A 20,857-nucleotide genomic window follows, 5' to 3' on the forward strand; every position below is an offset into this window, starting at 1 on the left:
AAAAACAAGGAGCTGATACCAAGAAAAATTAGGAACCTGGTTTCCCCAGGGTTATGGATGGAGCAAGGGGTTGGATTCAGGGAGGGACCCTCTTGTTCTTGGACCTTGTGACACTGGAGACCATCTTGGTAACCTTGATGACATTCTTATTCTTAGGCCCACTGGTGGGTTAACAGTGTTCATTTTATTATGATGCCTCAATCTTATATGTGTTAGTTTGTATCTGTTAAATGTTACAGACCTTTAAAAATTGGGAGATAAGGGGGCACCTGGGTGGCTCAGTGGGTTAAAGTCTCTGCCTTCAGCTCAGGTTGTAATCCCAGGGTCCTGGGATCGAGCCCCGTATCGGGCTCTCTGCTCTCTGGGGAGCCTGCTTCCTCCTCTCTCTCTCTCTGCCTGCCTCTCCACCTACTTGTGATCACTCTCTCTCTCTCTGTCAAATAAATAAAATCTTAAAAAAAAAAAATTTAAGACTTAATATAAAAAAAAAATTGGGAGATAAGTTTTTTTTAAAAAAGTGACGGGCAGAACAGGTATGTTTCCAAAATCTACAGGAACTTTTTTTTTAACTCTAATCTTTGGAGAGGAAAATGGAATCCTTTAAGGTTTTCAAGAGATAATGGAAGCATCCACATGCTTTCTCAGCTGGAATTTATGCCAAAAATGGGGCAAGGCCTGCTGCTCTTAGTTTGTCTAGAGTTGGTTTGTGGGGGGATTACATATGCAATGCTGCCCGGTGCCCCAGCATTCCTCCACCTCCAGAGTTTGGTGCGTGCTGCCCCGCTGGGGCTCTGGGCCTTCCCCACAAATGGGCCATCCCGTCACCTACCTACCTCTGAGGGCTTTCCCTTGGCACTGGGATAAAGCTCAGTCTAGCTTCAGGGAAGGGCCCCCTTCTGTGGTCAAGCCCTCTGCAGCCCCAGGACAGGGTAGCCACAGTCCCTCAGTTCTCCCTGAGACTCTGCCTGAAATCCCTTTGTCCCTGGAACGTGCCCAAGCCCTCCCCTCCCTGGGCTTTTCCACACTCCCTCCGGACTGTCTCCTGCCATTTGTTTTATCCCACTGAGTCCTACTGACTTACACGGTCTCCTCAAAGAAGGGTTCTGTGAACACTGGACCCTGATGACCCATGGCGGCATGCACCCGTGGGCTCCTCGTGCCCCTGCCAGTCCCAGGGGGAAAACACCAGTCTTGTTCACCGTGGGGACCCCAGCAGTGTCTGATCAGTGTGTGCTGGATTTATTGCATTTATCGTCAGCATTCCATCCAGAATACAGAGGAGGAAGCAATCACGGTGTGTGGAGGGCCGGGGTGGAGGGCTTCCAGGAAGAAATGGTGTGGGATGTAGGGACATGTCTGTGACTTGCATCAGCTCCCAGTTACCAAGCTTTGGCCATGCTGCAGGCTGTCCTCCGTGGGTGGGCTATATCTCCCTGTGGTGACAGTGGTGCTGTAGAGCAATGAGCTTTCTCTCCAGCCCCATTTCACTAGCTCCCTCTCTGGGACGCTGGAAGGTGGGAGCGGTCCTCTGCCACACATGCTCCATCTTTTCCTGCTTCTAGCAAAAAGTCTCCACGTCCCCGGGGGGTCTTCCAGTCTGGAAGAAGCTCTGTGTCATTCTGGAAGGCCCCTTGGCCACCTTGGGTTCCAGCAATGTTCTGTCATACCCGACCCAGAGAGAGACTTTCCCTTCTCAGCCCACTCAGGCCTGGCGTGTCCACGACAGCAAGTCCCAGGGAGCAGAACCCAGCTGGTTCAGAAATTTGTGTGCTCAGGAAGGACAGGGCGTAGATGCTCAGAAAGCACATGAACTTGGGAGCTCAGCATCTGTGAAAACAAGAGAAAGGTCAGTTGCGGCAGTGCCTTCAGGTGTGGTCTGCGTGAAATCCAGCAAGTCGTACATCTCTGGTCTGGGCATGTTTGTTCATCAATGTTATGTTTACTGTTTACATTTTTTAAAGGTTAGAAAAACATCATCCTCAATTGTCAATCCCCTTTCTAACTTGAAATATGTTTAAGAGGTTGGATCAGGGGTGGGGGTATGGTCTGGCTGAAAGTCCTAACTTCACTGACACCGACGGCTGCTGGGCTCCCCGGGTTGAGCCGGCGGCTGGCACCTTCCTTGCTCCCTGCCCTGAGCCGCACCCCCGCTCGGGGAGGGGCACGCTCTCCGGTCAATGGCAAAAGCAAAGAGGTTTGGCATTTTTCTGTCGGGCATGGAGCGGAGAAACAAAATGCAAACAGGCACCCAGAAGCCCTTTCCCACATGTCCTCCTCCACGATCTGCTCTTTAAAGTTTTGGAAAACATCCACTGTCAGGCAAAATGAGTAAGGAGGTCCCTGCACATGGACCGCCTGTCTGTTCATGCACCCGGGTACCACCAAGATGCACGTTGTCTCAGAACTCCGTCTAGTCTTTGGGACCATTTTCCTGCACACCCCCGAGCTGAGTCACCACGCCTAAGATGCTTTAAAATCAGAGAAGGGCAGAGCTACGTGGTTCCTTGGAGAGCACCTTGTCTGAGAAGCCATTCTGAACCTCGCTATTAATCTCAAGCAGTGTTGAGCTGCAGCCGGGTCCTACTGGCCCCCAACAGTCCACTCTGCATTCGGGGACACCCACCGACAGCCTGCAGTGGGAGTTATTTCCCCCTGGGCAGCAGCAGACACTCCTCAGGGCTGCTCCTGTCCGCGCCCCCCACCTCCCCGCCAGGGGTTGGGTACCAGCACCCCAGGGACAAGTCGAGCTCCATGGGTGAGTCAGAAACCAATTACTCGTGGTGGCACACCCGTGGGGCGACTCTCAGAACAAGGTTGTGAAACAACATCTTGGTTTGCTTTTAAATCAAGGTGTGGCTCAGCGCGCTGTGCGCACGGAGGCGCGTTCTTGGTGTGCTCGAAGACCGTGTTCTCCCCGGTGTCCGATTCAGCTAAGTGACAGAAGACGTGCGGGCTCTGAAGGGGAGGGTAATTCACAGGCTGTCACAATGGACTCAGTTCCCGTGTGCTGGCACAGGCTGCGGACTCCCAGAGCCCCAGGCCAGGGAGGGGAGCGTTGCTGTGGGGAGACAGCAAGGCAGACTCCCCAGAACGATCCGGCATCCCTGGACCGCTTGTGGGTGTCGCTTGCTGTCCTTTGACAGGAAGCCAAGCCGGTGACCCTCTACCAGGAGGAAATCCCTTTATGCCTTGGGCCACGAAGTGCTTGGGCTCATGGGATTCTTACACGGGACCTGTCCAGCAGGTGCCCTTACCGGGCAAGGAAACTGAGGCTGAGTGTAGGAGACAACTGCCACGGGTCACGTCCGGCTCCAGAGTCCCTTTTACCAGCTCTACCCCATGTCCAGCCCAGCTGCTGCTTCTGCTCCTCTTCCCTCCTGAGTAGCGGCAATGCTTACACCATGGGAGCAAGCCCAGTGCAGGGAAAGGAGGGGGGTAACCAGCCCTATGGGGAGGGGACAGGCATGCGAATGACCAGAATGGTGGCTGTCCCTCTGAAAGCCCAGCAATGCTCCCAGGCCTGCAGCAGCCAACATAAGGGCTCTGACTGGAGGAAAAATCCCCCATGAAGGAAGGACGTGCACTTGGCTTCCCTTCCCCTTCTTCTTCTTTTTTTTTTTTTTTTCAATCATCTTAATTGGGATCACCCTTCCCCTAGGCCTCAGCACTCCGTTTCTTTTCTGTTAGTCTGTGTGGTGGGCGCAGTGAGGACGTGGGGACATTATCAGTTCGGGATCTGGAGACAGGATCCTGGTCCTGACTCTGCCCAGCTCTGGGAAGTCACTCACCTCTAAACTCAAGGTTGGTCTCCACCTCGTACTCGGATGCATCAGTGATCCACAACTCTCCACTCCTTCCTATCCTACCTGCCCTCCCTCCCTGGGGAGCAGAAAACTTCCAGCCCAAGGTTCCCTTACTATTAGCCAAGTTCCACTAATACAGGCAACTCCAGCCCACAAAGTGCAGAGGGACCCCACTGTAGGGACCATCAGGACAACACAGTGCTCTGTCGAATCGAGTTATTCTCTTGTCCCTAAAACAGTCCCTAGTAACAATGCTTGGAGCTGACCTCCAGAAGGGCCCCACAACAACAAACTCAGCCTTATACATGCTTTTCTCAGTCAATGCTACTCTCCTTCTTGAAAGAATGGGAGGTGGGGGGAGAAGCCTTTGCCTTTACCTTTGTTGATATGACCTGAAGCACAAATGGCGCTCCAACACTCTTTCCTCAAATATTCTCCCACCAGAAACCCCTCTGCAAGCCCCAAATGCTACCCAAGGAGCATGGACCATGAGGCTCGGTCCCTGACAAAGTCTGCTCAGTCCCAGCGGCACCAGCCAGTACCTCGGAGTTGGAAGGGTCCTCAGAGGCCACCTGGTCCAGGTTGGCCCCTAGTGGAGGACCGCTCCCTACATCCAGCTGGTCTCCACACAAAACTTTCCAGACCTCTGGCTACACACCTGGAATTGTGAGGCATTCCCCTCACCCTGAGTCCCAGTCTGCCTCCCTGGAATTGCTGACACGAACACCAGCTCAGCCCTCCGGAGAGATGTAGACAATGTCCGCTTTCGTCCAGACCGCAGCCTTGCAAATTTATGAAGACTGAGGGTGTGTCCCTGGGTTATTCCAGGGTAAACATCTATGGTTTCCTCAATCGTAACTCAGGCAACAAGGCTCTCAGAGCTCCCTGCTGGACACGGTCCAGATCCCATAAGCGCTAGATGCCATGTGCCTAGAACAAGGGACCATGGGGGCCCCTCCCTCCCTTCATGTAGACTCTGCTCCAGCTGGGTTCATATAGCTGAAAACTGCACACGCAGCGAGTGACACGTGAATTCACATGAGATCTGTGGCTCTCTAGAATTTCCAACTTGACCCCTACCTTGTCTTTACTCAGTTAATTATTGGAACTGAAAAGAGGCCGTTTACCTTTTAAAAGCTTATCCTTTCCCTATCAGCTTATCGGGATCTTTTTCTTGTCCCGATACTCGGTCATCTAACCTCTGAGGTCCCCCACGTACTGCTGTGCCGTTTTGACGTAATCAGTCACATGGGGTTACCCCAAAAACGTTACCCCTCGGGACGTTACAGTCTCTTCTCGGTGGACCCCGGAGCCCTGCAAAGTAGTTAATGTCACCTCTTAACAGCTCTGAGGGCAATGACATTTATTCCACATCTCAGAAAACTTTGGTTATTTACAATCACATTTGTCATGGAGATTGGGCTTTGAGGCCATATCATGCCCAGCTCAGACGGTGGGGTGGGGGGGTGTAAGTTCTTACTAAAGCGTTTGCCCTGAACCTAATGCTCATTATGTGGGTTGTCCATAATCATCTCTCACTAATTTTTCCAGAATCTTCTACTGGAGTTCTAGGTGCGATGTCTCTATGCCACTCACTCTCCAGTGTTTCGTGGGTGAATGAAATAGTGATTGTGAACAGATGCATATGTCACGCCGCCAGCGTGGTGGGGAGAATTCTAGAGTTCTGTTCGCTTCCTCCTTAAAAGTAAAAACCTTAAACTTTATCAAGTAGTTAAAATACTGGCACCGTCATCCACGCTGCCTGTCACAGTCACATGTCAGGTGGTAGATGAGAAAAGCCATTACAAAGAGGTGATCCTCAAAGAAGGGTGTCGGGGGGAACCTCATATCTCCATTCTTAATACGTTGTGACTTATCGCAGTGTGTGTGTGCGTGTGTGTGTCTGGTTAAGGGGACTAAAGGATTTTATTATTTAATGCTAAGTACTTGGAACCTGGTAAAAACTGATAGATGGCTTTCAAAAGATCGCTGCAAAGAAACTACAGATGGACAAGATTAGAACTGAACGCAGAAGTAGACACAAAGGGGCCGCTGAGACCTCTGCTTTGCCCACAAGAGCCCTCGTCCACCACCCGGCAAGGAAAGCAGGGAGGGCCTCAGCCCATCTGGCAGGCTCAGGACACCAGTGTATATTTTTAAAAAGCCAAGGAATCCATCATTTGCAGAAAAAGGTGCTTTAACAGTAAGTGGAAGCACAATTCTCCTCTTTCTTTCTTTCTCTCTTTCTTTCTTTCTTTCTTTTTTCTTTTTCTTTACTTTTCCCCTAGAGAAAACGTATGGGATAGCATTTTGCAAATGAGATGCTTGGAAATGTCTTTCCATTATGGCATTGTTGTTGTCGAAAAGGTTAGATTTGTAGTTGCAGCCCATCGGTACTCTCCTGCGTGCACCCTTCAGGTTGAAACAGAGTTACAAGGCAATCTCCCGCACAGTGTTTTGAAACCATTTGTCCAACAGGTAAAATCGCAAGAGCTTTTGAGCAGCATGAAAGATAGACGGATGTCAGAGGAGATGGAATTTCCCGTAGTTGAACCAAAACAACAAACTATAATTGGTGGACGGACGCGGAAGTGACACAGGGACGCGTGACAACCAAGTACCAGCATAAACGAGATTCTAGAACAACTTCTAGATACTGTATCACCAAATACAAAAATGGGGTTTATACAAAAAAAATGATGTATAGCCAATCAGATTGCTTTCACTGAAACTTATTAATACTTTGGCTCAGTCGGTGGAGCCTGTGCCTCTTGATCTGGGGGTTGTGCGTTTGAGCCCCACGCTGGGCGTAGAGAGGACTTAAAAAAATTACATTAGAAAATAAATACATTAGAGAGGAAAAAAATTAATAGTTTTTATAGACTAAAACCATGTCGGTATTTATTTAATCTTTTTCTTCTATTTTCACATTTTCTCTTATAAGGAGTCTCTATATTAGTTGGGTCATATGTGTAATTTATAGATTCATGTATAGGTATTGAGGGGCGAGTGCTCCTAATTCTTTATTGAGGGGTACACAATCTTAAAAGTCTGAAGAGACCTGCCTTGATGAGGAAGCATGGTTTTCGTCCCTTCTGCTCTCTCCCCTGGCAGGCCCGCCCCATCCCCCAGGGCACGGCCACTCCTGCCCACAGCCCCCCCTTCGCTCCTTGTGTTCTTGGTGGGAAGAATCCTGGGTGCCTGCCTGGGGTCAGTGGGGAGCGCTCTCAGCTGGGGAGGCTCGTGGAAATCTTAGAATGCAGAGGGCTGTCCTGGGCACAAAGATGGATGGGGAAGAGGCGTGAAGCTGAGTGGGACACACAGGGCAGCTAGGGATGAGTCTGTGGGACCAGCCCCACATTCAGCTCATCAGAGAAAGATGGGCGGGGCCGGTGGAGCAGGTGCTGGAAGGGCAGGAAGGCTGAGTCTGCAGGTGGGGACCCGAACCAGGACCAGCTCTCAGGGAGCGCATCTCCCAAAGAGGCTGAGCCCTGATCTCTACCGTCCCTGGGTCAGGGAACTTAGAGGACTGACAAACAGCAAAGTCCTGGTGCCTGGCCTCAAATCACCCAGAGAACTTTCACCCAGGTGAGAAGGTGTAGTATGATAAAAACAAACAAGGAAACAAACATAAAAAGAGAACAAAGCTCAGGTGGAACTAATGTGGACCTTCCCCGGGGGTATGCTGGGGGGCTTCTGAGGAGCCTGAGATCTGGGGCAGGGGCACTGGGGGAGGAGTAAGAGGAGCATTGGGGGTAAAGTAGCGGCCCCACAGGGCTGCTGTGGGGGGGATCAGATATGAAAGAGAAGAGAGAAGATGGAAATGAAGGAACCAGGGGCTCCCCTGTCCCCCTGCGGGGGAAAGACGCGGTCAGACCTTTGAAATTCAGCCACGGACACCTTGCAAACCTGGCCAAAATGCAGCAGAAAAGAGCTGTGGGAAGGAGATCCAGGAAAGGACGACGGCGTGGTTCAAAGCAGTGTCGTTTTCAGGCCGGGAAAGCAAAAAACAAACAGCAAAGAGTGCTGGGACCAAAGTGAAGGAAACGAGGGATGGACACGACACGGAGACAGGACAGGCTGGGGGCCGGCAGGCAGGAAACCCTGGCTGAGGATTCTCTCATGATCTTGGGGTTTCGTTTGCCCATTTGTCTTCTTCCTGGGGTTGTACTTACACGGAGCTTTGTCAGTCCTTCCTGGCTCCCCACTCCCCACCATGTGTCCACAAACCACCCTGGGCAAGGTTTTGACCAAGGCAGGCCCTGTTGCTGTGACCGCATGGAGTTGACACACACATGGGCTAAGGAGAGGGTCGGCCGGCTTCTGGCGGAATAGCCACGAAACTTGAGGGGGACAGACTTGTGCCTGCTCCTCGCCCCCGAGAGCCCCACGCCCCGTGTCATCTGACCCACTGGAGGGGGGTTCCAGCCGGTCACACTTTTGAAGAACGGGCATGTTTGTCAACGATACATGATGTTTCTAGGAAGCCCTTTTCCACATTTACTTCTTGACAGCAGGAAATCCCATCTATGCGATTACGTGAAAAGAATCATGCCTGGTGGATAGTTCTCACTGTCAAGGGGCTGGGACAGATCGGACCTTCTTTCCAGCGTCTAGAACCGTCCTTGGACGGGATGAGGCAACTCAGGGTCTGGCCCGCCAGGCTGCTGGTTCAGTCTTCTCCTTGCTGCCCGGCCACGTCAGATGTTGGATGGTGACAAGGGAAATGTGCCAAATAGGGAGGCAGATGTCAGAGAGGAAGACAAAGGCAAAGGCCGGGTCAGAGTGCAGATTTCTGATCCCTGATCGTTTTACTGTTTCTAGGTGCTCCCCAACCATTTGGTGTCATTCCAGTCTCTGGCTCTTCTCCTAGAGTTTGTCTCCCAGGCCCCTGGGGCCACTTCACCCCGAGGCTCAGAGAACCAGACAGACCTGGGAACGCTGCCCCCTCCCCATTTCCGGTTGACTCCCCGCTGACCTCAGCAGCATAAGAATCCTGTTCCGGTGCCTCAATCCAGAGTCTCTTCTTTCATTGGCCTATTTGGCTCATTCTTGGTCCTCACAGGCCAACCAAACAGGTAAAAATCTCTGTGTGCACAATTCCGCATCCAGCTGTGCCGTCCATCACCCACTCCAACCCTGTAATTCGGAGCAGGAATTCAGTACAAGTGATGGGAGTGCCAAGAAACCCAGTAGGAACAGTGGAGGTGACCAGAAGTAGGAGCAGCTGGAGGTAAGACCCTTCCCAGGAGAGGGGTGGGGTGGGGACGTTGGTGGGACCAGAGCCCGGGCGGCACCCACGGAAAGCTGGTTGTCAAACTCTTGCTAGAGTCACCTCTGGTCTAGTCTGGGCCAGGAGCCCCACGGCCCACCCAAGGCCCGCCAGGGGCTTAACCCAGGCGGGGATGTTAGACTCACACAGAGTGTGTGCTATGTTGCGCTGACTCCTGGCCTTGCCGGGCATGCTTCTCAGGTCCCCAGGTCCTGTGACGCGGACCGAATGAGGGATGCGTTTATAGCCAGTCACCTCTCCAGGAATGTTCTCTCAACAGGGAGATGTTTTCAGATGGAAAAAAAAAAAAACGTCCCCGTTGTCCGGCAGTCAGTTTCGCTGGAAACAAAGCTCCACATCCAACCCCCAGGCCTGGAGACCTCCCTGAACTCAAGGGGCTGTGGTGCCACTCTGACTGGGGTTTGGCCCGGGTCTGTAGTCTGACGACGCTGTGCCTTGGCACTGAGGACTCTCCCAGTCCCAGCCAGCCTGTGTCTGGGCAGGAGGAGGCTTCTCCCTGGGTACAAAGGCTCATGGAACCTCAGAGTTGAGAAGTCCCTTCTGAAGCTTCTGGACGCAACCTTCTTGTGAGGTCGGGCCCACAAGCCTGGCAAGCCCTGGGTTCAAATCCTGCCTGTGACTCAGTGTGGAGCATGGAAAGGGGCAGTTTCTTAAAGCCTTGGTTTCCTTCATAGTCAAACAGAGCAGCATTTCTCACTTCCTCATGGAATGGTTAGGGGCATTGACTGTCGTGATTCATGCTCTCAAAAGATACTCAGTAATCCTCAGCTTGACCTGCTAAGAGTAGCCCACTGGGAGCACGTTGCTGTCATGGGCTCTGGGCCTCTGCCCTACTGTGTCCTTCAGCCTGCCAATCCAGGCTCCCCGGACCCAGTTGTCCTTCCAGAAAGCCTTTCTGTCCTCCAGTATGGGACACCACAACGCTGGTGCTCACCCATCAGACCCAGGCCAGCCCTGGGACAGGACGTCCCCCAGAGCTTGTGTCCTGGACATGGACAGTCCTCAGTGTGGAGACTGGCAGGCTGGAGCCCCCTGTACTGCCACCTGTTTTTAGAACAAATATTGGGGTGCCTTGTGATGGGGCTCCTTCTCCCCAAAGCAGGGAAATGAGCTGCTCCCAATTCCATCACGCCTGTTCCCCTTTTCCCCCACCGTGGAATCATTGGTACATAGCATCTTAGGCCCCCTTGGCTGCCAGGGCCCCAGAGCCTTTTTGTGGCTGGAGTTGAAAGTGTGTTATGGAGGTCGGTTTGGTTTTTGATGGACCTGTTGGTGGGATGAAGCCTGGGCACTCCCTGCAAGCCAACGCGAAGCCTGTCCCCTGACCAGTATGGCAGCGCCCAGCCCACGGCAGCCCGCCCCTAGTGCTCAGAGCTCTCCTTTCTCACTGAGTCCTACTCGCTGGTGTTTCTCTCTCTTCCTGCAGGGAGAGCCCCAAATGTCCTCTCTCTGAGGATCTATCTCCTGTGCCTGGTTAGCTCCATCTTCCGGCAGAGAAGACAGGAGTTACTGAGGACGACCTCTATTAGAGCGTCAGATCAAGGGGACTCCCCCTTACCCGACTTTGTGGGAGAAGAGGGGTGTCAGCAGGAAGCACGGCCCCCTCTCTCACACAAGCTTAACTTAACGGATACCAAGGTTGGGGTTGGCAGGGTGTGAGGGGGTCACAGCTAGAAGATCCTGAGGGTGAGGATGAGCTATGTCCAGTACCAAAGCCCCTGGTTGAGGCTCTGTCCATCCTGCAGCTTCCATGAGCAGCTGATGTGCATTGTAAAGCCCTCTCTTGCTCACACATTTCAAGTGGTTCTTGCTGTTGCCACTAAAACTGCATCTGGATGAACACTTGTGTGTAACCCACTGACCGGCACTGTCCTTAGAGGTTCCTCCCTGGGAGGATGGGCTTCAGCCAGGAAGAACAGGGAGCAAGCCGAGAGGAGTGGTCTGGCCTGCGCCCCTCTGCTGGCCTGGAGCAGGGTCTGGTGCTCCAGTTAGAGTGTGAGTGATGGAGCACGGGGGCTGGAGTGGCTGGAGCGTGTCACCAGACAGGGCATGGGTGAGGTGTGTTCCAGGACACAAGGCAGGGAAGCTTCTGGGTGAGGACATCTGAGGGGGGCTGTGGGCAGGTTCTTCCGTGCTCTATGGTCACTCCCAGTACCCCGACGTCATCACTGCTGGCTTGTCCTCCTCATGATTTCAGGTCTCATCTATAGAACCCTGGATCCCTCTTTTCCAAAGCAATGCTTCTCCTTAATGAAGACAGCATAGAGGAACCAGCAGCCAGTCCCCCCAAAATATGGGTAAAGTGCGTTCCAGTGTTGGTGTTTATAGGAATCATTCCTAAAAAACAGAAATTTATGGCACAGACATGCTTCTCACTTATATTATGAGAGTCAAATAACTGGAAATGGCTTAGTTGTTCAACGGAGGGGGTTCCTGAGTGCTGTCACTGAGAATACCCAATGGGACAGCAGCGACAGTGTCTGTCCACTGAGGGGACATAAGGTAGAACAAGAGCACAGCCCCAGAACCTTCCCTGCCCCACTCTGCCACATACATGTGCGCACGCACGCACACACGCAAACACACGCGCGCACACACACACACACACACACACACACACACTACACTTAGAGGCTTACAGGGAAAGGCAGGGAAGAAGGACGCTGAGTGTTGTGGGGGATTATTTCTTGGTAGAAGGAACGTGCCTTGTTTTCTTCATGTTTAAATCACTATTGACTAAATAGACAAAGTCTGGATAAAGCCTAAAGAACTCTTTATGACCTAACGTGTTAGCAAGAAAGGAGAATATTTAAGATATGATTTTAATATTTGATAAGATGCCCATGAGAATAGTTGAAACATAGACTATCCGGGAAAATGAAAGCACGTAAAGTTGTCTCATGGACCCAGACATTTGTCTCGTGGTTTCTGCTTTTCAAGGCATGCTTCTAAAAGGGAAACCTAGCAAGATAATGAAAATAGTTCATATGGGGGCTTCCCGAAATCTTTGTTCTTTCAGGAACACTGCTATGTAATAAAATGTTATTTGAATAAAAAACTTTGAAAAGAGGGGAATCACTCTTATGTTCTGCAGGCAGACATAGAAGGCCATATTGTAGGATTCCAGGCAGAGGAAAATCCAAGTCGAGGTAAAGTGGCAGAGACAGAGAGAAGCGCACTGGTTGCAGGAACTGGGGGAGGGACTGAGCAGTGAGCGATGAGGAGCACAGGTGTCTCTGGGATGGAAATGTTGTAGAAGGACATGGTTGGGCAACACTCTGGATGGACCTATTGAGACTTCCATATCCCACTGCAAAGGATGCGAGTAAAATTTTATGTAAACTCAAATTCTACTTTATTTACAAATAAAATCTATTAAGTAAGTATAGAGGTGAATAACAAACACAAATATGACAAAGAAGGAAATGACGGGAGAGGGGGAGACATGCTCTGGGGCTACAGCCAGCATGAGCTGCTGCTCAGGGGCGGAGCCTGGTTGCTCCACGGAGGCAGGTGGTGGTTTCAGGTTCTTCAGGAACCCCAGGAGCAGGGGCAGGACCCTGCTGGACATCCAGGTCAGGCAAAAGGCCCGATGGCTCTGCCATCGCAGAGAAGTGAACGAGGGCCCTGACGACCATCTGCCCTGGCCTCAACGGAGCAGGTGGGGTCTCTACTCTTCCTGACCCATGGTCAGCTGCTGCAGCCGGGATGGCGGGGGCCAGCTCAGGCCCCAGAGATGCAGCGGGTGCCAGAGTGGCTGCTGGGACGAGTTCCTGAGGCACATCATGATCTAGCTCTGGGGCTGGTGCTGTAGCTCCAAGAAGAGAAAGCATCATCAGCTTGACTGACTTCCCTTTTGCCTTTCCCTTTTCCCACCACACAGCGTGGTCTGTGTTCAAGACCCAGGCCCTGGAAGTTGTCCCCAACGGAAGCCCATGGGGACAGGGATCTGAGAAGACTCACTCCTCTCGGCCCGACCACAATCTCCGGAGGCTTCCTCAGGGTGGCCCACCCTGCCTCCTCCTCAGGCCCACATCAGGCACCCCCAGTCCTCCTCACCCGTAGCCTCTGGCTCCGTGGCCTCAGCGTGTTGCTTTTCTGAGAGCAGAAGCTGGGCCCGGCGCTCCAGGTCCGAGCCCGGCACATTGACCTGCAGGTAGGCCAGCAGCACATGCAAGCTGGGAGACTCTGGAGGCTGCACAAAATCCCCTGGATACTTTTCCACCCACGTGTTCAGGATGGCATAGATGGCCCTGGGGACAGACATGGAGGCAGAGAAGTCAGAGGACAGGGCACGCATCCAAACCAATATCCCAGGGAACCCGTGTGGGAACCTGGGTCCCTGGGCTTCCAGTTCCTGTCCGAGACCAGTCGGACTCCTTGTCCACCTGTGACCTGGCAGTCCCGCACCAGACAGGCCTGCTCCCAGATGGCAGGCTGGCCAAAAGCCGCTAGGAGTGGGAGTCCTTGATCAATGGGGTGAGCATTTCTGTACTTCTTAGGGGAGCTGGACACACTCCTCAGTCTGTCTCCTTGCCCACTTGCCACTTGAATTCAACTACATGTGCCCAGGGAGGGGTGGTGTCTGGCCTCTTAATTTACCCTCACTGCACTCACCTCTGCTCCGTGAAGATCCACCCGAGGAGGGAACAAAGGGACTCTGTCTCTAGCCAGGCCTTCCCAGGACCCTCCCTATACCTCCAACGTTACCCGCTCTGCCCATTCACTAGGTGCCATGAGTGGGTCTGCTTCCTCTGACACTCCCCTCCCACAGGGTGTGGGATGTGTGCTCCCTGAGCTCTCACTGGGTCACCACTCTCCCTGAGCCCCCTCTGAGCACCCAGCGTGCAGGTGCCAACAGACTGCTGTGCGATGGCTCCTAAATCCTCTGTTCTGGGTCCCAGAATTGGGGCAGAGAGAGGGCTGGGAGGGGGCAGGGATGGAGCATGACCCTCTTAGGGGTTGAAGCTCTCCTCCATCTCCCTTTGATCTCCCACAGTGCTCACACACCAACCCTATCCCCCCAGGCCACCTTCCCAGTTTCCAGGAGAAGCTCTCAGACCTTTACCCTAAAGCAGGAATAACAGAGGTGTGCGTGAAGGTCCAGCAGCCCCTCGAGCTCACAGTACCCTCACTACCCTGGTGGAGAGGGAAGGCCCTCCTGGAGCAGTCCAAGCTTACTCACATGTTGCGCTGCTCCTGGGGTCCGCCGACCTCGTCATAGGTGGAGTAAACGCATCCGAATCTAGAGGAGGCCAGGGGGCATCACATGAGATGTCTGTGGATGTTGGCTCTCCTCGTCTGACCCCTGCCTAGCCTGCAGCACTGGGGTGCTGTCTGTTCTGTACAGGGATCACATTCAGCTCCTAGTTAATCGCCTCTACTGACTGGGGCTTCCTGAATGCTTGCTGAATGAAAGGCCCCAACCAGCCCATCACAGACATCTGAGTGGGCCTGGCCCCTGCTCACCCCCAGGGATGCCTGCTCTGCATTCACCCAGACACAGAGCCCAGAAGGAGACTCTGATCTCCCTTTCAATGGCAAAGGAGCCCAGCTCAAGACCGTAGTGAGAGTGCGGGATGAGGCAGAAGCTTCATCATGAGGGGTTCGGGAATGTAAAAAGAGCATGTCCACCGGCCCTCCAGCAGACTTTTCCACTGGTGCAGGCGCCCAGGTGTCCTTTCCCTACAAGACCCCACTGAGTCCCTATAATACCTCTGCCCCAGTTAGGAGCAAAGGGAAGCTTGGGGACATGCCAAAGTCTCACAACCAGGCAGTGGCCAAATCACACGGAGCAGTTAGGGGCAGGGGAGGGTGCTCACCTTGCAAATAGGAGGTCCAGCACCTCCTGGGTGGTGGCAAAGGCGCGGTATGTGTCCAGAAAGATGTGGACATAGCGTAGATCTTGTCTTATGACGGCAGGCACCAGGTGATCTATTGTGGCCTGTAGCTTGTTGGCCCGGTTGGCCAACAGCACCGAGGTCCTCCTCCTCTTCCTGGTTGAACCATTTTTCCCCTGAGGTGAATCAGAGGAGACATGAGTCAGTGCTGTGGCCACCAGGAGGGGTGGGGCTTGGAGGGCTGAACGAGCCCCCAGATCTCAGTGTTTTATGCAAGAGGTGGGACAAGAGAGCCTAGAGTCCGAAAAAGAATCAGGTGACTCAGTGTTTCATTGGGTTAAGCCTAAGGCTCTTGGTTTTGCTTCAGGTCATGGTCTAGGTGTCCTGAGACTGCTCCTCCTAGGGCTGTGTCCATAAGGCAGTGTCTGCTTGAGGATTCTGTCTCTCCCTCTGCTTCTCCCCACTCTGCCCATGCCTCTCTCTCAAATCCATCCATCAACCAATTAATTCAGAAACCTTTAAGGAAAAGAGAAAATGTTCTTGCTATCTATACAAAGAATGGAAAGAAATGATGTCTGTATTTGCTAATATCTCAGGTCCCTTCGTGAGTGGAGTATTGTTAGCACCTCCCTGAATGAGTGGCATGGATCCTTGATTTCTGATAACATAACCCATTCTTTTTATCTTTTCTAAAGACTTTTTATTTATTTATTTGACAGCGAGAGAGGTCACAAGTAGGCAGAGGCGCAGCCAGACAGAGAGGGGGAAGCAGGCTCCCCGCTGAGCAGAGACCCCCAACTTGGGCTTTGATCCCATGACCCTCAGATCATGACCAGAGCTGCATGCAGAGGCTTAACCCACTGAGCCACCCTGGCACCCAACATATTCCATTCTTGAGACAAGAACACAGAGATGTTTTAGGTGAGAGGGCTTAGGACAGGAGGGCGCGTAGGCTGTAGGATGCAGCACTGTGCATTGGCCACAGAAGGGGATTACATCCAGTCCTGCACCAGTGAAGGGCTCCATGGCTGGATAAGTGACTGGCCTTCTGGACTGCTGTGCAGTGCAGTGCAGTGCAGTGAGGCCTCTGTTCCTGACCCTGGGGGGTTTCCCAAAGATGTGTTCCATCAAAACAAAAGGACAGAGCTAGAGACAGAGTACCATGGGCCCTATGTCCCTTTGGAAAAAAGTCTCCCAACTCACTCTTGCAAATGATCATTTGCAAGACTTGCAGAACCTGAGGAAGGACTGTTGGGCCAATGGGGACACCTGGGATCACGAGTTAGGAAAATGCCTAGCACAGTGCAAAAGGATTCTAGATAAGCGGGATGAGACGGACTTTAAAGTCTCTTTAATGATATTCCTATAAGTATGTGGACAACGACTCTGCTTCTGTCCAAGGCGTGGGCAGGACCATGAGGGCAAGTTTGGGAAGAGATGGGATGCAGATTCATGGGAGTACAGGACTCTAGGAGGCCAGGCTGGCTTCTAGGAAGTGGGGCCCTTGGTGCTTCATCGGCGCCCCGGAAGTCGGGTCTCCCCAGCACCTGCACTCACCCTGAGCCAGCGCCAGACTCTATTGGCCTTGTGGGGCTTCTTGTCCTTAGAGGAAGGAGAGCAGGGGATGTCGACATTCAGCTCCTGCACCATCTCCTCTGGAGCGTTCTGTAAAGACAGTGCCCGGCAGCCAGGCAGGAGGCCTTAGAGCCCTGCCTAAGTCTGGAGGCCTTTGCTGGTCTTCAGACCCAGGGCGCTCCATTCCAGACACACCACAGCCCAGTGTGCAGACCCCTCCCCCAAGGAGAGAAACGTGGCCCAGCTTCAGGACCTTGGATGTGCTCTGGCACAGCGAAGAGGCACCTCAGGAATCCCCTGTCCACCCGGCCCACCATGACATTGGTGTGAACAAGAAGGGATCACCAGGGTATCCACTGTGCTCACCCTCCTCCAGCCCATGGGAGGGAACCCCCACATATCCTTCCTCCCCTCAAACCCAGAGGAAGGGATGGGGCTTCCCTAGGACGGTTCAGAGGGGTGGGCATCGCCTAGTCTGCTCAGTAGTAAGTACCTTATGGCATCTCCCTCGAAATGCCCTGGGAGGGCATTGGGGGCAAGGTTTGAGCCAATGTCTGCAGCATGGGAACAAGCCATTTTCCTGGGGTTTCTGGTACCCAGAGCCCCAGGAAGCAGGCAGACAACAGGAAAACATCTTTCTGTGTCCGATGTCCTGAGCCAAGTAACCCTGTACCGGACTAGAATGTGGGTGCCTGGTTACAGGGGTTCCAAGTTCTGGGGGTTGGTCAAGGAAGTGACATCACTTCCTGAGATCCCCTACCGGGGTCCACTCCTGGTTGGACCCCTACCCAAACAGTGCTCCGGTCTGCCATCTCCTCATCCCCCTTCTGCATGCAAGGCCACATCTTATCTGTACACAGTGAGCCCAACACACCCCTCTCCACAGGCCCCCAGGGAAGGTCTGGGAGCAGCCAGGGCCCCAGCTTGCAGACACACCTGGTTTGAGACACAAGTCTGTATTCTTACCTGGTTTTGACCCTAGATAAGCTATTGTGCCTGACAGGGATGGTCTTCTCTGCAAAATAACGGATGCTTCCGGCATGTCTTTCTATCAGATGTCCACAGGCATAGGTTGGATAATAGCTATGATGTTAGAGGAGAGGTGTCACATGTAGGAAATACCTCCCACCAAATTTCCTCCCTCCTATCACCTTCCTGGAATCTGCTACTAATCAGATCCCACCCCACAGTCCCTACTGGGGTGTGTGTGTTTGTGTGCACAAGCACGCTCGCTCCTGTGTGCACACATGTGTTCATCAGTGCTCACATTCTGGGGTCCCAGTAGACGACAGCCCCACCCACAGAGGGCTGCGTAATAGCTTCCCAAGATCTTAGGCTTTGAATTTTCAATGCAAACCCTAAAGTAGGGACTGGAGTCTTGGCCCTTGATGGTCAGAATGTACCCTTACCCCTAGACACCGCCTGTCTTGGGATGCAGGCCATTCCCTCCTTTCCAAAGGGTGTGATGTAGATAGGGGTCCATCCAGTGGGTCGCCATGACCCGGGGTCCTCCTCAGACAAGAACATGGGGAGATGTCTCCTATCTAGGATATCAATGATCACCCTCAGCCCGTTAACATTTCCAGGTCGACAGCCACTTCCTTCCAGACAACCTTTTCCAGGGCCCCCAGTGAATGGCTAGGTGCGTGCAGGACCCCAACTTTGAGGACACTCAAAGAGCCGGGTTCATGCCTGCTGAGCCTCCCTACCAGTCTGATTCTGGGCAAGGCCCAGACCCTGCAGGGATCTTCACAGTCTCCCCTCATGGGATCCATTGATTCCCCAACTCCTCTGTATACATGCTTGTGTGACCCCCTCCCCTGAGAGTGGTCTGCACTTCGTGATTGACTTCCATGTCACAGAACGTGGCAACATGACCCCAAGGCCCTTCTGAGCTTTAGTTCTAAAAGCTCAGTGCCCAGCCCCATGTTGACTCTGACCCATGTTTTCTCTCAGATCCTCACACGGGAGCACAAGCCCCTAGATTGAACCATGACACAGACATACGCACGTGGCACAGCCCTGTGACTCCACAGCAGACAGAAGAACTCAGGTCTTTGAGATGGGCTGTATCTGGCCCATGCCCCTAAGTGAGCTCAGGTTCGTCGGTGAAGCAGGTCCTCCCTTGGTGTTGTCAGCAGCCCCAACGTAAGGAGAGACTCTGGAAGGAGCCCCCAGCTGAGCACCGCTGGATTCCTCATCCCCTGAGACCACGAGGCAGCGTTTGTGGGTTCAGCCACTGAGTGTGGGAAGTGGGTTACACAGCCCTGGGAAAAGGGCACTGATACTGTCCAACTTCCCGGGCCCTGGCCCCCCTCCCCTCACAATCTGCTTCTTCTTCAGCTTCCTCTGGCCATCCTGGCTCCCTTTCTAACCTCCAATCCTCTGCTCCATGGTGCCCTCTGCCAGGCGGAATGCACTCGCATTTGTGCAGGGCTGTCTCCTTTTCCTCCCGCAGGAATTCTCAGTGTCATCTCAGCACACCCTTGTCATACCCCTCACCTGGTGGAGTTCGGGCCTTTGTTGTAGTCCCTTGCTCTTCTGCTGTGGAGCAATCGCTCTTTCCATTCACATTTTGGTTTCTCGTTTGTCCATCTTCTCCTCTAGACCCTGAGCTCTTACGAGGAGAACCCGCCGGACTGATAAGCACTGGCACCATCTGAGTGTGCAGTGCCCAGTGGCTGAATGAACGGGAGACAAGATCCATCCCAGCACAGACCAGCTCCGTTGTTTGAGCCTCACTGGTTTTAGTCTGTGTAAACCTTTTGTTTTGTTTTTTTTTTTTTTAAGTTAGCTGTGCCTGATGTGGGCCTCGAACTCATAACCCTGAGATCAAGGATCCTAGTGCCTGAGGAAGCCAGGTGCCCCTTTGGTCCTTTTTAAAGGTTTTAGGCTGATCACTATTGAAGTGAACTTGGTGATTGCAACATGTTGTACGGAGGTATATTACATTATGCTGAATACCAAGTAACTCCCCAAATTTTGGTAGTATGTCACCACAGAGGTCCCCCCATGGCAGTACTGAGTGACTCTTCAGATTGGAGACTGAAATCCTTTATGTGGTCTTTCAGGAGCCCAGAGTCCCTCCACCATCGGCCTTCTCCCTCCCTGGGATGTCATGCACCTCTGATGCCATCAGCACAAGAGGAAAGATGACAAGGAAATACACACAGGAGGGTGTTTCCAGCCCGGTCTTGAAGGCCTCAGTGTACACTTTGACGCTCAATCTTTTATGTATTATTTTAGGACTTTATTTCTTTATTAGAGGGAGAAGAGCACAAGCAGGAGGGGAGGGGGCGAGGGCCGAGAACCAGAGAGATGCTGAGCTGAGGAGGACAGGGGTGGCTGATATAGACCTGTGCAGGGAACAGAGGAGGCCACACAGAGCAAGCCTCCATCAACTGGTAGGCCGGGAGTAAGGAGTAGCCTCAGATCCCTGTGCCCATGACCTGCCATCAGGGGAGACCCTCTAGGGATTGCTTCCTGGACTCAGAGAACATTGAACGGTGGGGAAATTTTCCTTGATTTAGGAGGGGCGTGAAAAGTCAATCATGGGGATGATACTTTCTCTTCTTGGACCGACAGCCCCAGCCCCAGCCCCAGAAGAAGATGCTGAACCACGTCAAGAGCTACCTCCAGCTCCCACTGTGGTGCCTGCGGCAGCTTCAGAGCCCGAGGGGCCTGGTGGGAACCAGTTGTGCGGGTGATATCTTGGATACAGCCGAGGGGAGGCACCTACTTGGAGGAGCCTTAACCAAAGTCCGTTTCGAAAAACATGTCAGTCCCGTTTGATGCACGGTCTCTCAGACCTGCAGCTCCCCAGTGGCGCAAGCTCATTTTTCTCAGTGGCTGGATGAGAGCACAGAGGAGCTGAGATGAAATGAATTGTTCCAGGTCTTCTGGGCTGGTGAGTGGCAAGCACTAGACCTTGGGCTGGTTGGGTCCGCACACTGTGCCTCACTGGGGGCCTCCCCTTCAATCAGCATCACATGCGCCCCAGCACACATCAGTGCTTCTGTCTCAAAGCGGCAGGAAAGGAAGAGCGCAGGTCCGGCCAGTGTGCCCAGGGCCCATCACGTGGGCACAGCTGTCCCAGATGAGTGATCGCCACCAGGTGATCCAGGGCTCTCTAAACAACCAGCAGGTGCACAGTCCAACTGACAGCAGCTGGGAGCCTCTATCCTGCCTGTGATGCGCTTTCCCTGACCACCTCTCTCAGCCCCTTCCCCCAGCATGGCCTCAGTCCACCTGGCTCTTTGTTCCTTCCTAGCATGCATCACCACTTAAAAGTAAATGATTTCTTCCGTTTATTGTTTATGCTTCCCCTCTCTAGCATGTACGCTAAG

General features: G+C 53.0%; 1 protein-coding gene across 1 annotated transcript; it reads right to left on the bottom strand.

Moving 5' to 3' along the window:
- Positions 1-12,680: 12,680 nt before the first annotated feature.
- On the bottom strand, positions 12,681-17,444 carry LOC125096221 (ral guanine nucleotide dissociation stimulator-like). Its single transcript, XM_047722998.1, has 5 exons — positions 17,005-17,444; positions 16,494-16,601; positions 14,919-15,112; positions 14,282-14,341; positions 12,681-13,349 (listed from the first exon to the last, which is right to left on the bottom strand). The coding sequence occupies exons 1-5, from the start codon at positions 17,143-17,145 to the stop codon at positions 13,121-13,123; spliced, it is 732 nt and encodes a 243-aa protein (XP_047578954.1). The 5' UTR covers positions 17,146-17,444; the 3' UTR covers positions 12,681-13,120.
- Positions 17,445-20,857: the final 3,413 nt, after the last annotated feature.

Source organism: Lutra lutra, chromosome 3, assembly GCF_902655055.1.
Source record: "Lutra lutra chromosome 3, mLutLut1.2, whole genome shotgun sequence".
Lineage (NCBI taxonomy): Eukaryota > Metazoa > Chordata > Mammalia > Carnivora > Mustelidae > Lutra > Lutra lutra.